Below are 14,674 nucleotides of genomic sequence, written 5' to 3'. Positions count from 1 at the left end.
GAGGAAGCTGTGTTAGTCTGTTTCAGCAAAAACAACAAAGTCTGGTGGCACTTTACATTCTAACAAATGCATTAGGGTATTAGAGCATGCACTCATGAAAGCTTATGCTCAAATACCCTAATCAATATCTTAGTTTTTGAAGTACCACTGGACTCCTTGTGGCTTTTAATTACTTTTGTTGCCCTTCTCAGTACCTGTTATAATTCTAATGCATCTTTTTTGAGATATTGTGACCAGATCAGATTAGTCTACAGCCTAAGATGGCTTGGCTGCAAGGTGTTCTCCCTATCCACCAGTCTCTTCTTTCCCTGGGATCTTTTTAACCTAGTGGTAATGGCCCCCCATCTGAAGAGCTACGGCATCCATCTCTGGCCCAGAGATGGCTGTTCAGTTTCATCCTCTGGCTGTCCTGCAGTGCCCTCTACTGGGCAAGACCAGCTCTGTTTCATGTTCAGCACCTCTCAGCTCTCCATGATGGCAGGGAGCTTTGAGTACAATTGTCAGGCTATCAGTTCTCTGCATTCTCAACCCCTTTTCACCTTCTGAAGCTGCAGTACCCCTGTTCTATTTGGTAGGAAAGCAAGTCCCTTTCAGACAGCTTCCAGTGACACACAGAACATGCTGGGTTCCACCTGGCACCTATGAAAGGGAACAGTTTACTTTTGGACAGTATCCAGATGCTCCTGGAGACGAAGTCAGGCGGACTGGGGCCCAGGGACAGATGCTGAAGGGGGATGGTAAATGCCTACTCCTTCCGGAGCAGCAAAAGGAAACAGACAGGTTTGCACTTGAAAAATCCTGTCATGTTGATTTTGTGACTCACCTCACATATGGAGCTAATATCAAAGTGGGGGGCAGTCACATTACTGAGACTGTGGGTGTGGCCACTGGGTGTGGCTGGGGGAAGGTGTGGCATAATGAGTTTAAAAACAGAGGGTTGCCCCTTTCTCTCTCCATAAGGCAAGTAGAAGGCTCTTCGCTGCCCCTGGCAGCCAGTCTCCCAGCCAAGGGCGAAAGACTTGTGCTAGTACTCTAAAAACAGCTGTGCAGATGATGTTTCCCATTGTTTGGGCTGGAGCTCAGGGTCTCAAGACCCCACACTCTGGCTTAAGAACCTGAGCTCTATACCAAGCCGCAGCATCTACACAAGTATTTTGAGAGGGCTAGCCTGAGCCCCTCTAGCACAGATCTGTGGGTGGGGCTGAGAGTAGGAGTGGGGCTGGAGATGTTTCCTGCCTGCCAGAGGCAGGGGGGCTGCTCCAACCCCACATGGTTCATTATAGGCAGGGAGCACTCAGGACCGGCCAGAGCAGCCCCTTCCCACAGCTGGGGTGGAGTACTCCCTCCACCCGTCCAGATTTAAATGATTAACTTAAGGTTTAACTGGTTCCAATTAAACAGGATTTTACATCCCTAGTGGAGAGGCTGCTCCCCAGTGCAGAGGAGACATGCCCTTGGCCTGAGGGGAAGCTGGCCATACCTGTGAGCAATTGTGAGCACAGTCTTGTCAGTAAAACGCTGGCGGATGGTCTGCTGTAGCAGCTGATCGGTCTTCTGATCCACACTGGCTGTAGCCTCATCGATGCACAGCACCTGTCAGTGAAACAGCAACTGAGTGAAGGGTATCTCCATGCCATGGGAAAAGATCTCTGCTCCCAGCCCTGAGATACACCTCAGAGGACAGCATAAATCAGCTCACAGCCCTGAGTCTTAACCACTTGACATTCCATTTCCTCATTAGGGCCTCCAGACACAGATTCCCGGTCCTGCCCTACTACTCCCAGAGTCAGGAACAGGCACCCACTCTCCAAACAAGTAACTGCCCTGCTTTGAGAAGGGAGACTCCAGTGGGAGTTAGAAGCGCTCACCTTGGCCTGGGTCAGGAGGGCTCTTGCAAGACACATGAGCTGCCTCTGTCCCACTGACAGACTCTTTCCTCTCTCCCCCAGCTCACAGTCCAGTCCACCTGCAGGGAGACAAGGATAAGCCCTCACCCAGCAAATCTTTGGTTAGAACCCTGCACAGCTTGCCTATACCAGGAGCTTCCAGGTGGTACTCAAAACTTCATTTCTGCTCAGCCCCAGCCCAAAGCCTGGGGATTTTAGACTCAGAGAAGCAAGATTTGTCACTAACACTATAGGTGTACCCTCTGCTAGGATCATGGAGACAGGTGAGAGAGACTGGGAAGCCCTTATCCTTCCCCCACACTCTAATCCCCTAGGGCCCGGCCTCCTTTAGTCAGATCCTGCCAGAGCCTTGCCCACCACCCTCACCAGATACCTCACGTGCTCATGTCCTTCCACTGGAAGTTACAGGATTCTGCTTGGGCCTCAGCTGCCAATCCATTGGATCCCATTGGGATCTCACCCTCCCATGCTAGACCTTGTTGCATTTAGGCCCATAACTATCATCTCCAACTCACTGGCTCTGCCTGCTACCGGAGCTTCCTCATCTCCTACTGGCATTGGACTCACCCATCTGAGCAATCACCTCCTGTAGGTGGCACTGCTCCAGCACCTGGTACAGGTCAGAGTCTGTATGTTGCCCCAGAGGGTCCAAGTTCTCCCGGATTGTCCCACTAAACAGAAATGGGTCCTGGGGGATTATGGCCAGTTTGGATCTGCAGGGAGTGGAGAGATGAAGGTTTAGCAGGTGGGAACAGCATGGAAGCAAAAGGCTTTTCCTTGGAGCCAGTGGTAACAAGGCTGGTCCTGACTCTACTGGGCCGATCTCAGCCACAGGCACTGTAACCAAGGCATCTGAGATGCACAAAGGACCAGGCAGAGCTCTTCTCAGCCTGGAAAGCCTCAGCGTACACAACTGGGGGGAGGGGGAAGGAGGGGAGAGGACTCAGAAATATTTGAGCATCAGATAGGAAACTGCCAGAAGAGGCCAGAACCAACTCCCTCATTATTGCTTTGCTGGCAACCATTAGAACCAAAGTCCTGTGTTTGGTGGAAGGGCTCTTGGCTGAATCCTAAATGCCATTTGCTTCTACCTTTGCTCTGCCCACCTTACCTCAGACTCTCCAGGCCCACCAGCCGGCTGTCAACATTGTCCAGGAGGATGTGTCCCCCTCTCAGCTCCACCATGCGGAAGAGTGCCAAGAAGATGGTGGATTTGCCGGATCCAGTGCGTCCCACAATCCCCACTTTCTCTCCCGGGTATATGGTGAAGGTCACCCCATCCAGAGCATTGGGCAGTCCTGGCCGATATACCAGAACCACCTGCTGGAACTCCACAAGGCCCTGGCTCGGCCAGTCAGGGGCAACCTCAAATGAAGAAGAGGCAGAAATGTGACCAGGATCAACTACCAGGATCTGTCCCATTTGCTTCCTGTCTCTTTGCCTGGCTTCTCAATTCCTGACCATCCCTGTGCACCTAATTGCATCCCAGCCCTGTTCCACCCACCCCTCCTCCCACTGCACATGACCTTGAGGGGGGAGCGAAAGGGGTATTAGGAAAGGCACGGAGCAATTCTTGTAGATTGACTGGCAGTCCTCAGCACCCACTCATTAGATGGCTGTAACCAGTCACCAGTACATCAGGACCCTATGGGATACCTGAGCAGAGGGGAAGAATGCACAGAAAGGAGACCCAGTGCAAAGAACAGATCCATGAGATAGGATGCAAGCCAGGCCTGGAGGGCTGAGTGCAGATCTTACCTGGATCAGTTGCTCCTGGGGCTCTATGGGGATATCGGTGGAGTACTCCTCTGCTCGCTCGACACTCACCATCATGGTCTCTGTCTGCGTGAAACTGGAGATGAGGCTGGACAGCAAGTTTGTGACAGACAGGGCATACGAGAGGGCCAGGCCCACAAGACCTGAGATGATAAGAGATCATGGCAGGCATGTGAAGGAGTGGAGAAAGCAGCTCCAGTCAGGGTGGATTGAGGGGGACAAGGAAGAGGAGGTTACTCACCTATGCAGTAACAGATGCTCTTCGAGAGGAGTGTTCCTGTGGGTGCTCTGCGTTAAGTCAGTGCGCTGCTGCCGAGCCCTTTCTCCAGAGTCTTCATAGTAGGTCCCAGGGGCCATGCATGCACATGCCTTAAGCTGCGCACTCCTACAGTGCAAACATAGCACATGTGGGAGCCCCCTCTCTCCTCACTTCCTTCTCTACCCCTGAAGCATATAGCCCGTCAAGGAGGCCAGCACTCCAAAGTAGAGGGGAGGAAGGGAGGGTTGTGGAGCACCAAGGGGGGCACGCATCTCGAAGAACATCAGCTACTGCACAGGTGAGTAGCCTCCTCTTCTTCATCTTCGAGATATCCCCTTGGGTGCTCCACATTAGGTAACTACAAAGCTATATCCATTTAAGGAGGTAGGGACTTCGGAGCTGGCATGAATGCAGTAGATAGGACAGCCTTAGAGAATCTGAGTTAGAGAAAAGTCCCTGAGAAAGTGCTTAATGCTTTGTGAATGTGTGCGCTGATGACCAGGTAGCAGACGTTTAACACAGCCACTATCGGGACCATTCAGAGAAAGGCCACAGAGATAGCCATGGCTCTAGTTGAGTGTGCTCTTATGTTGTAAGCAGGGTTAACATCTGATAAAGAGTAACAAAGTTTTTTACGGTCTGAAATTCAGTGAGAGAGTCGCTGGGCTGAGGTGGTTTGGCCTTCATTGTGATTAGCAACAGAAAAACAGCCTAGGAGAGATCCTGAAAGGTCCTGTCAGCAGTAAATAAAAGGAAAGAGCCCTGCATAAATCCAGTGTGTGCGTGACTGATTCAAGCACACTAATGTGCGGTTTGAGGAAGAATGTCGGCAGAGATATAGTCTGATGCAGATGGAAAGAGGTAAAAACTTGGGATGAGTTCATGAGGAGACCTTGTCCTTGAAAAAGGTAGTGTGTGGGGGATCTGCCATCAGTGCTTCGATCTCTCTGACCTGCCTTGCCAAGGTAATAGCTACAAGAAAAGTTGTTTTCATAGAAAGGTGCAAAAGAGAGCATGTAGCCATTGGCTCAACTGGAGATGTGGTGACAGTATTTAAAACCAGGTGGCAGTCCCATGGTTGTGCTGGTGGGACCACATCTGGGTAAAGTCCTTACAAACACTGATAAACGTCTTAGTAAGAATGCGTGCATACATTCAGGTTCATCATGTGAAGATTGGGATGAATGGTCTGATTTCCTGGTTGATAGAGATCATCCTGATTGCGAGGCAGAGGGATCTGAGGTACTCAAGACATTCTGAGCAGAAAGGGAACCCAGGGTGCTATGAGAATTAAGTGTGCTTTGTCGGCCTGCACTTTGACTATGACCCTGTTTATGAGGAGTATTAGGGGAAAGGTGCATAGGAGATGATGTGACCAGTTAATGAGGAAAGCATCTCCAAAGAAACCCTTCCCCATTCTGGCTCTGGAACAGAACTGCAGACACTTCTTGTTGTTTTGTGTGGGAAAGAGGTCTATGGTGGAGTGACCCCATTGTTGGAAAACCCACAAGAGGATATCTGGGTTGATTTGCCACTCATGCAATGCCCTCCTTAGTGCATTGGCCATGGTGTTGAGGTTGCCAGGAAGGTGAATGGCAGTGATAAATATGCAATGATTCAAGTATCAATTCCAAAGTACAACTGCTTCTGTACATAGGGCATGTGATCGGGCTCTGCCCTGACAATTTATATAAAACACTGCAGCAACATTGTCTATGTATAGTCTCACGTGATGCTGATTAAAGGTAGGAAATGCTCACAAGCATATCTTACTGCCTGCAGTTCTCCATTGATGTGGAGACCTGTGTCTTTGTTGGACCACAGTCCCCGAGCCATAGGATGCTGCAAGTGTGCTTCCCAGCCCCTGAAGGATGCATCGGTTGTCAATGAAACGGACGGTTCTATGGTAAGGAACAGGACCCAGAACAGAGATTTGTGGGTGTCAATTACCAGAGAAAAGTTTTCTTCACGGAGGGTGTAACTTTGACAGTGGGTGAATGTTGGGTTTGTAAACTGTCCTGAGCCACCTCTGCTGACATCTCATGTACAAACGTGCATTTCTGACTACAAAGCTGCAACCTGAGAGTTGTAGGCAGTTGTGAGCCGCTGTTCTAGGGGAGAATGACAGCATCCTGATCAGGTCCACAATTCTGTGAAAATCATCCGTAGGAAGAGAAGCGAGAACGGATGTGGAATCTAGCCAAGCACCAATAAACTGAATTCTCTGAGTGGGTATCAGATTTGACTTGCTTTCATTTATCCATAGACCAAGACGTTGGAAGATGTGTCTTGTGATTGAGATGGAGTGATGAGTATCGGAGCGCGCTTTGAGGAGACAGCTGTAGAAATACGATAATGGCTTGTTTCTGCAGATATGCTGTAATGACTGAAAGCACCTTTGAAAAAATTCTTGGAGCTGTAGAAAGGCCAAATGGTAGGACCTTGTATAGTAGTGCTGGGTACCTAAAATGAATCGAAAAAAACTGCCTGTGAGCAGGATGGATGGAAATATGAAAATACGTATCTTGCAAGTCAAGACACGAAAACCAATCACCTCATTCCAACACCAGTATAATGGTGGCGAGTGTTACCATCTTAAACTTGTATTTCTTAACAAATTTGTTCAACGCTCATAGATCAAGAATGGGTCACCATCGTCCCAACTTTTTCTCCATGGGGAAGTAGTGGAAGTAAAACCCTTTCCCCCTTTAATGAGTGAGGACTAACTCAATTGCCTGCACTTGTAAGCAATAGTCAACCTTCTGTTGGAGAAGTTCCTTGTTAGAGATGGTTCCTGAAGAGGGACTGAGTAGGGGATGAGTGGGGGTCTTCATATAAAGGGAATGGCATATCCAATCATGATTATTTGGAGAACCCATTTATCAGATGTTATCCTTCTCCAATTGTTAAAAAACATTAACAGATGATGTTGGAATAGTTTACATGGTATGGTTGGCATTGAAATTGGCAAAACGTTTTCACAACCCTCGACATATTTCTCCAGTTTGCTTAGAGAACTGCTGTGATTGCTGCAAGTTGTTAGATGGTTGACAATGTCATTGGCTCCTGCCTCTATTGCAGGTTTGTTGATGTTGGTCCTGCCAATTATATTGTTGAGTATTTTAGGGGTATCTGCACCTGGGGTACGGATGGGACTTGTATTGCCGCCTTCTTGCTGTTGCAGGATTATGAACGCCAAGAGATCTGAGAGTTGCCCGAGAATCTTTCATAGAATGCAGCACTTCGTTAGTGTTTACCGCAAACAGCTTCTGCCCATCAAATGGAAGATCCATTACCATGGACTGGATTTATCTAGGGAAGGCAGCAACACTGAACCATGAGGCTCTTTGCATCACGACAGCTGTAACGAGGAGTGGGCCACTGTGTCAGCTGCATCTAGAATGGCTTGTAGGGCTGTCCTTGAGATTGTATGGCCCTACACAATCACTGCTTTGAACTGCTGCTTCTTGGCCTCAGCAATGTCTGAAATAAAATCATTTAAATTGGAATAATTCCGATAGTTGTATTTGCTTAGTAGCGCTGCATAATCGTGACTTGGAATTGTAGTGTTGATGACATGTAGACTTTCAATTCAGAGGTCCAGCCTTTTGTTGTCACAGTCAGAGGGGTGGCTATAGAGTGCTGCAGCTTAGTCTTTTAGGTTATATCTACATTATAGGGTGTGGAATTAAGATTACACAACTTCAGCTACATTAGTTGCGTAGCTGAAGTCACAGTAGCTCAGCTCGCCTTTTGGCGCTGTCCAGACTGCAGGAAGTCGAAGAAAGAACACTCTCTTCCTTTGACTTCCCTTACTCCTTGTGAAAGCAGGGTTACTGGCATCGACCGGAGTGCCCCTCTCACTTTGAATTAGTTGTCTTAACTAAACCGCTAATTCGAACCCTGGAAGATTGACAGCAGCAATTTTGATCTTCCACTGCGGTGTAGATGTATGCTTGGGTGTGCTGCCTCCACCACCAGGGAATTAGGTGCAGGAGGCACCACCACTTCATCTGGGGAGGACAATTCATTAGTGTCAGGTGAGGTGTCTGGTGAGGGGTCAGACTGGTCCCCTTGTATAGCACGTTGCTGTTGAGGAGACGGAGATTGTAGTGCGGAGGAAGGGAGTGTTGAGGCACAGAAACAGGTTTGCGTGAATAGTGCTGTTTACAGCAAGGCTGCCAAGGACTCCAATACTGGCATTGTGGGTAAGCCATGGGAGGTGGTACCAATAGATTTTTATACCAAGAGGGCATATAATGGTGTCTGAAGGGTGGGGGATGGGTCCTAGCCGAGTAGACAGAATAGAAAGTGAGTTAGGTGAGATCATCACATCCACCTCCTTGTCAGAGTCACTAGAAAACCTTTCTAGCGATGCATCTGGTCTTGGTGCCGAGGTACTGGAAGAAATGTTGGTGCCAAGAAAGAGTGAGTTGAAAGTTGAGGAGACCAAGAGATCTCTATGTTGTGTATATGGCTGCGCTGGCATAGATTATGCCATTTGTTGGCTGCACCAATGCTACTTGCGATGCAGTGTGATATCTTGGCACCGAGCTGCCAGGAGAAATGGTTGGTGCTGGGTCAGTGCCCACACTGGTGCTGGATATTGTGCTTGGCATCAAAGGCAGTTGTGGTGCCAGCAATGAAAAGTCGGTGCTGGTAGTTGCAGCGACACTCGAGGCAGGCAACTTCAAGTCTGTGGCCTCGGAGTGGGGCTTTGCATTTCCCGCTCCCATGGCAGTGCTGGACATGCCCAGTGCGTCATGGTAATCAGACATGGTGCCAGAGACACTCTCGGTACCATGTGCACTGGAGATGAGCGTTTAGGTGCTGGAGGCTCCTGAGGCAATGAGGAGGCGTGTTTCTTTGAAGATGTTTTGTCCTTTCGAGCTCAAGGCTTATCTGATTGTTGACCCAGATCTGAAGCTGGTCTTAGCGATTTTTCAAGTAAAATCAGCTTGAGGTGTAGGTGTCACGCTGCACTCTCTGTCTGTGACTGGAGGCAGTAGAGAAGGAACTGTGGGGCGGAGGGGGGGCGAGCTTGCGCATGCGCAATGCCTGCGCTGTAGGAGTGTGTGGCCTGAGGTGCACGCATGCACGGCCCCAGGGACGCTGCTCTGAAGAAATGGCTCGGCGGCAGTGCACTGACCTAATATGGAGCACCCACGAGGACATCTCTTTCTCTCGAAGGAGCCAAAGCACCAGGAGAGGAATATAAACTGGCAACCTAGTTCTGGGTGGCGAGACAAAGAGAAGTGATACAGCTTCCAAGGAGATAAGGCTGATTAGCTACCTTTTGGACAGACAGACAGAGCTGCAGCTCTGGGATAGGAAACAGGGTGGCCTGAAACCAAGTGCTTGGGCTCTGTGCTGGATCCTCACTAAGGACTGGCCAGCTGTGCAGGAAGAATGACTGTGGTGAGAAAACTACTTTGAACAAGAGACTCAAATTTGTTAAATTACTTTGTAGTTTTAGAAGCATATTTTGTTTTTAACCATTTCTATCCCAATTCCTTCTACTAGGTATCACTTAAATACTGCAGAGAAGGGTTTGGACCATGAATTAGTGTTAATCTCGCACTCCCTGTCACTACCTGCCCTGGACAAGCTAATGGTCCAACTTGCAGACCCAATTCAGTGATGAATTCAAGTCACACGGCACCCGAGGCATATTGCACGTACAGTAAGGATCTATTCCCTGTTAACAAACCTAATTTGTTTTCATTACAAACCATTTCAGTGCAGTGTTTCCAACTGATGAATAAAATCTTCAGTCAACCTAATAGGCTGGTGCTGTCTCTTTAAAGGAGCAGAGAACTTGATCAAGTTTTGAGAGTACTACACTGAGTAGATCTGAGCACTGCAGAGGAGATGACTGTGGGGAGACCTGGGACTGGAATGTGCCTCTCTACAAGGAGTTACCAGGCTGGGGAAGCCAGAGGCAACCTAGATCACTGCACTGTGAGCAGGCTGCCGGTATTCTCAGCCAAAACAGCATAGCACAGAAGCATCCAGGGTTACTGGGCAGGCAGTGACACAATCTTTTACTGGTCTGGGTGAACTTCCAAAGTTTTACAGCATACCTGGGTTTCCCAGTTGCCTCTGGTGCTGGATGATGGCGATTCCTGCTATAGCCGTAACCACAGCAACTCCGATCATCTGCAGGCGGATGTCCAGCCACTGCATGGCAGTGTTACTGGCAAAGAGGCAACGCTGGTTCTGCTCCAATCGTAGCTGATTCTCTGCCTCAAATCTGGTCCAGACATAATGCAGTGGTTAGTATCACAATCAGCCCTAGGGCCTACTGCCCTTCATCTGTCACTGGGCCAGAACCTATAGGTCCTTACAAGAGTGAAAGCCCTCACCTGTCTGTGGCCCGGGTGGCTCGGATGGTGCTCAGCCCAGTCAGTGTCTCTGAGAAGTGGGTGTAGATGGGGGACAGGGTGAGGCTGTAGAGGCGCTTGAGCTCACGGGAGGTGCGCCGATAATAGCGCTGGATGGAAAAGTAGAGGGCAGCCAATGGCAACAAAATCAGGCCAATCCAGGGCAGCCCATAGGTTATCATCACCAGCATGCCTAGCAGCCCAAAGACATTGGCCAGAAAAATGTTGAGGATGAAGGGCAAGCTGTCATCCACACAGTATAGGTCAGAAGAGAAGCGGTTCAGGATCCGGCCCGTCGGCGTAACGTCAAAAAAGGTCACCATGGCCTGTCAACATAGAAACCGGATGGTAAGAGCCAGGGACAAGGACTAGCTTGAAGGGAGAGCAGTGTCCTGGAGCTATAGCTTGGCTGGCAGGTGGTCCAGCAAGCAGCCACCATTTGGAATAGTGCTCCGAAGAGGGGCAGAACTGAATAAGGACAAGGAAGGAATTCCCAGCTTGCACTGGCCCAGCACATCCAGACTCCAAACCCCTCTCCCCAGTTTGGAGGTGCCCTGCTGGAATAGGCATCCCCAATCCCAGCAGCAACACACAGCTCATAGGACACAGCCAGCTACCTTCATAATGAAGTGGCTTCAAGGTACCCCTTTGCAGAGAGCTGAGAGACAGACATAATGACTGCTGCCAAGGGGTAGGCGACTGACCTATGCTCCTCCTTGGCTGAGCAGTTCAGCACTCCAGTGAATCCATTTGTGGCTCTCTCTGTTCCCCTTGTTGCCCCCATTTCTCTCCCTAAACTGAGCCCCTGGGACTTCACCCTGCCCCACCCTTATGACCTTCATCACTCTCTGGAGCAGCCGGCTGTGAATGACAGTGGCAGCGCGGATGGTGCCATAAGCAAAGAGGAAGGCCCGCAGGAGGGTGAAGAATGAGTTGGCTCCAGCTATGCCACCATACACCGTCAGGTAGAAGTTCACATCCAGTGTGCTATTGGGATAGATTGGAGCTGTGCCCAACACCTGGATGCGGGAGCTGGAAGAGAGGAGACAAAGTACTTCAACCACTGTGTGCACTATGCCAAGGTGACACCCAGAGCCCTTGAGACAGCAAACACCAAGGCCAGGGTGGGGGAGAAGCCAGGAGTCCTTAGCCCAGCGTGGGATACCAGCTTCTTCCTGCTGTTCACCAGCTGCGGCAGACAAATTGCCTACAATTCCAACTGCAGGTTCTCTCCACTCCTCCGAGACCCTTGTGAAGCCAAGAGGATTCCCATCTGCCACAGGTAGCAAATCCAGCAGTGCTTCTTCGTTATCCCTTTGTACTCAGCTGGCCTTTTCATCCTATCTAGCTCTCAAAGCCATACTGCCTCTGTGCAATGGGGAGCGAGGGGGGGGAATAGCCAGCTTCTATTCACAGGAAGAGGCCTTTGCAAAAGGGACATTAAGGAGCAAGACTGGAGACCATTGCTCCTCCTACAGTCAGACCACAGCAGCGCCTGAGCTAATCTATGCACACTTACATGAGCCCTGCAAGGGAGAAGAGCAGCAGCTGTGGGGAAGGGAAAGAAGCTGACAGGGGCCTTGTGGAGATGTTTGCTGTCTGAGGCAGGTTGGAAATCCAGTGTGACAGCCACCAAACTGAGACATTCCCGGATGCTGCAGAGATACACAAGAATCAGAGCAGGATGAGGGTTAGACTCTGCTTCAGGCAACATGAGGGAGAAGAGCAGGAAATGGAGCTGAGCTGGGGCTAGAACGAGGAACTAGCCTTACCACTTCACTACCTGGCCTAATCTATACCCTGCCATCAGTACGTTAACCACTGCAGTTACTTGAGCAGTAGAAAGTATAGCCAGCAGCCAAGGAGGCCAGGTACAACAGCTCCCCTGGGGAAAAACAGTCCTTAGTGTTCCCCATGATAGCAGGGGCACAAATTACGACACAACGTCTTGCTCTCACATTGGCTAAGGGCGCCAGACAAATCCTTCGACTTCATGGGCAGGAAAGTACTGAAGGAACCCTGTCTGGAAGATTAGGAGGACTGGGTCTTCCTCCTGCAGGGGGTATGGAGAGAGTAAACCTAGTCTGCCACCCTTAGGACCCCTCATATAGCTGGGGAACACAGCAAGAGAACAAGAATGGAGAATGTCCCAAACAGAGAGTGGTGCGAGTTGCTGCCTTACCTTGCATCAGAAATAGGGAGAAGAGGATGGACAATGCTAGGCAACTGCCCACTGCCAGCCAATATGCCCTATACACCTGGAAAGCCACTGCCCCCTTTTTTTTTTCTTCCTCCCGCTGGAGGAGGCAGTTAGCTTGGCCCAGTTCCTCTGTCTGTATTTCCATATCCTCCTCCTGGCCTTGCTCAGAAGAGACTGTAGGAGGAAAGGCACAGGTCAGCGCAGCATCGATAGGACCAGCTCCTTACTGTAAACAGGGCAGGTATATGCCAAGTGGAAAGCTTTGCCATACTCTTAGAAGGCTTTCTAAGGTTTGTTCCTTTTTCCTTTCTTTTGCAACAGAGTTCATGAAGCTGTACCCTCTACCATAGGCATCTATCAGGAAGTCCTGTGGCACATGGGAATGCACATCAGTACACTGCTTCCTCGCCAGTATCCAATGTCCCCTTCATCCCAAGCACGGAAAATACCCCACTGTGAAAGGTGTGGGAATGGGAGTTCTTTTCCAAGCTCCAAAGCTATCCATTTAATTATCCCCATTTCAGCTTTTAATTAGCACTGAGGAGCCAGGGGGACTCAGAGACACCTGTATATGGAGACCTTTTCCACATATATCATATGCTCTATTTTTGCCATGAAAAGGAGGCAAGGCCTTGTCAGCAGACCAAGCAAAAAGCTGGGAACCAGGAGTTTAATAATCCCAACTCACTCTGTGATGTTGAGCAAGTCCCTTCCTCTGTCTCCCTCAATTTCCGTTAGTTGTTTTCCTACTCCACCCTGCCCCACTAGTACAACTGTCCTGAATTCCTGCTTGGAGATCAGATAACGGCAGAAAGCAGTTCCACATGGATGTTTATCCCAAGCCACAGGGACCCCACCCACTTTCAGCAATGCCACTCAAACCGCCATATATTGACCTTTATTCTGCCTCCTTTTATTCTCCTCGTTGACTTTTGGGGTGGCTTCCACTAGTGGCAGGATTTCAGATGGGGTCCCTAGAAAGAGAGAGTGTGAGTGTTTTATACACTGCAGAGATCCTAAGGAGCAGATACTAGCTGTGGAAGTTTCAGTTATTAGGTACAAGACGGCTCAATTTACTTCTATCTCTGCCCTCCTATTCCTCTATTAGTACCCGCAACCCTGTAACTATTGCTCCACAGATTCCTGGCCCTCCATTCCATCTTACCCCAATGCCCATCTCTTCTGAATCTGTCTATTTTATTCATACTATTGTACATTCAACATGTCCCAGTTCTTCCAGCTTATCCAGAGGCCTCTTCCCTTGGGCTCTCACTAATTTACTCCAGCCTCTTTGCAACTGTCTGCTTTGATTCCATATGGCCATTTTCCATCTGAATTCACAGCTCATCAGTCTGTCTAATAAGACTGGGATGGAGTTCTTAGCCCTCTGGTACACAGTCTGAAACAAAGCAGGTGTGCCACAGTACCTATCTTGACTATTCTGCCATTGTCCATGAGCAGCAAGGTGTCAGCATTCTCTAAAAACTCCGTCCTGTGTGTGCAAAGGATTCTGGTCTTGTGTTTGAGAAATCCCAGGATGCATTTTTGCATAAGATGATTGGCTACATCAGCATCAACAGCTGCCAGTGGATCATCAAGCAGATAAATCTCCTTTTCCTGAGGAAGAAAAGACAGATATACATCTCCTACGTTGCTTCAGTACCAGCTTCCACAGCAGGTTGTGCTGTAGAGAATGGTGCAAGTGCACTGGCTTAGGGAAACTCTCAGCTCCTTTAGACCCAGCCTAGATGGACAGGAGGAGCTGGATACTGTGCTGTAGGAGCTCTGGCAGTTGGGTACTTCCTGCTTCTCTAGCCCAGCCTTGGCTCTTGGACAATGCACCTGCTACAACTGGCCCTCTGTAGGGTCACTCTTCTATTTACCTGATAAGCCGCTCTAGCGAGGGCGATTCGAGCCTTCTGTCCCCCACTGAGTGTCACTCCATTCTCACCCACCTCTGTCTGGTCACCTGCTGGTAAGATCTAGAAGTGAAACACACAAGATGATCCATTTACAAAGTTGCTTCACAGAGGCAAAGTGAAATCAGGGATGCAGAATCAAGGCTCCTGAGTTCTATTCCTGGCACTAACACTAGCTCACTAAGGGTATGTCTACACTACCCTCCTAGTTCGAACTAGGAGGGTAATGT

General features: G+C 49.4%; 1 protein-coding gene across 2 annotated transcripts in view; it reads right to left on the bottom strand.

Annotated features, from left to right (window-relative positions):
- Positions 1-14,674, bottom strand: part of ABCC10 (ATP binding cassette subfamily C member 10) — a 28,395-nt gene that overhangs the window by 2,730 nt on the left and 10,991 nt on the right. Inside the window, exons 9-21 of one of the 2 annotated variants that reach the window (XM_075924988.2) lie at positions 14,409-14,507; positions 13,953-14,142; positions 13,422-13,499; positions 12,508-12,699; positions 11,845-11,980; positions 11,162-11,357; positions 10,308-10,651; positions 10,026-10,195; positions 3,666-3,826; positions 3,019-3,272; positions 2,475-2,620; positions 1,869-1,966; positions 1,481-1,593 (exon numbers count right to left, since the gene is read on the bottom strand). In XM_075924988.2, coding sequence (XP_075781103.2) covers positions 1,481-1,593; positions 1,869-1,966; positions 2,475-2,620; positions 3,019-3,272; positions 3,666-3,826; positions 10,026-10,195; positions 10,308-10,651; positions 11,162-11,357; positions 11,845-11,980; positions 12,508-12,699; positions 13,422-13,499; positions 13,953-14,142; positions 14,409-14,507 — 2,177 coding nt within the window. Of the gene's footprint in view, positions 1-1,480; positions 1,594-1,868; positions 1,967-2,474; positions 2,621-3,018; positions 3,273-3,665; positions 3,827-3,864; positions 4,069-10,025; positions 10,196-10,307; positions 10,652-11,161; positions 11,358-11,844; positions 11,981-12,507; positions 12,700-13,421; positions 13,500-13,952; positions 14,143-14,408; positions 14,508-14,674 lie in introns of those variants that run through there. The other variant, XM_075924996.2, reaches the window with a different exon arrangement.

This window comes from Pelodiscus sinensis, chromosome 3, assembly GCF_052426305.1.
Source record: "Pelodiscus sinensis isolate ZL-2025 chromosome 3, ASM5242630v1, whole genome shotgun sequence".
In the NCBI taxonomy this organism is placed as follows: domain Eukaryota; kingdom Metazoa; phylum Chordata; order Testudines; family Trionychidae; genus Pelodiscus; species Pelodiscus sinensis.
This window is presented reverse-complemented; position numbering and strand designations above follow the sequence as displayed.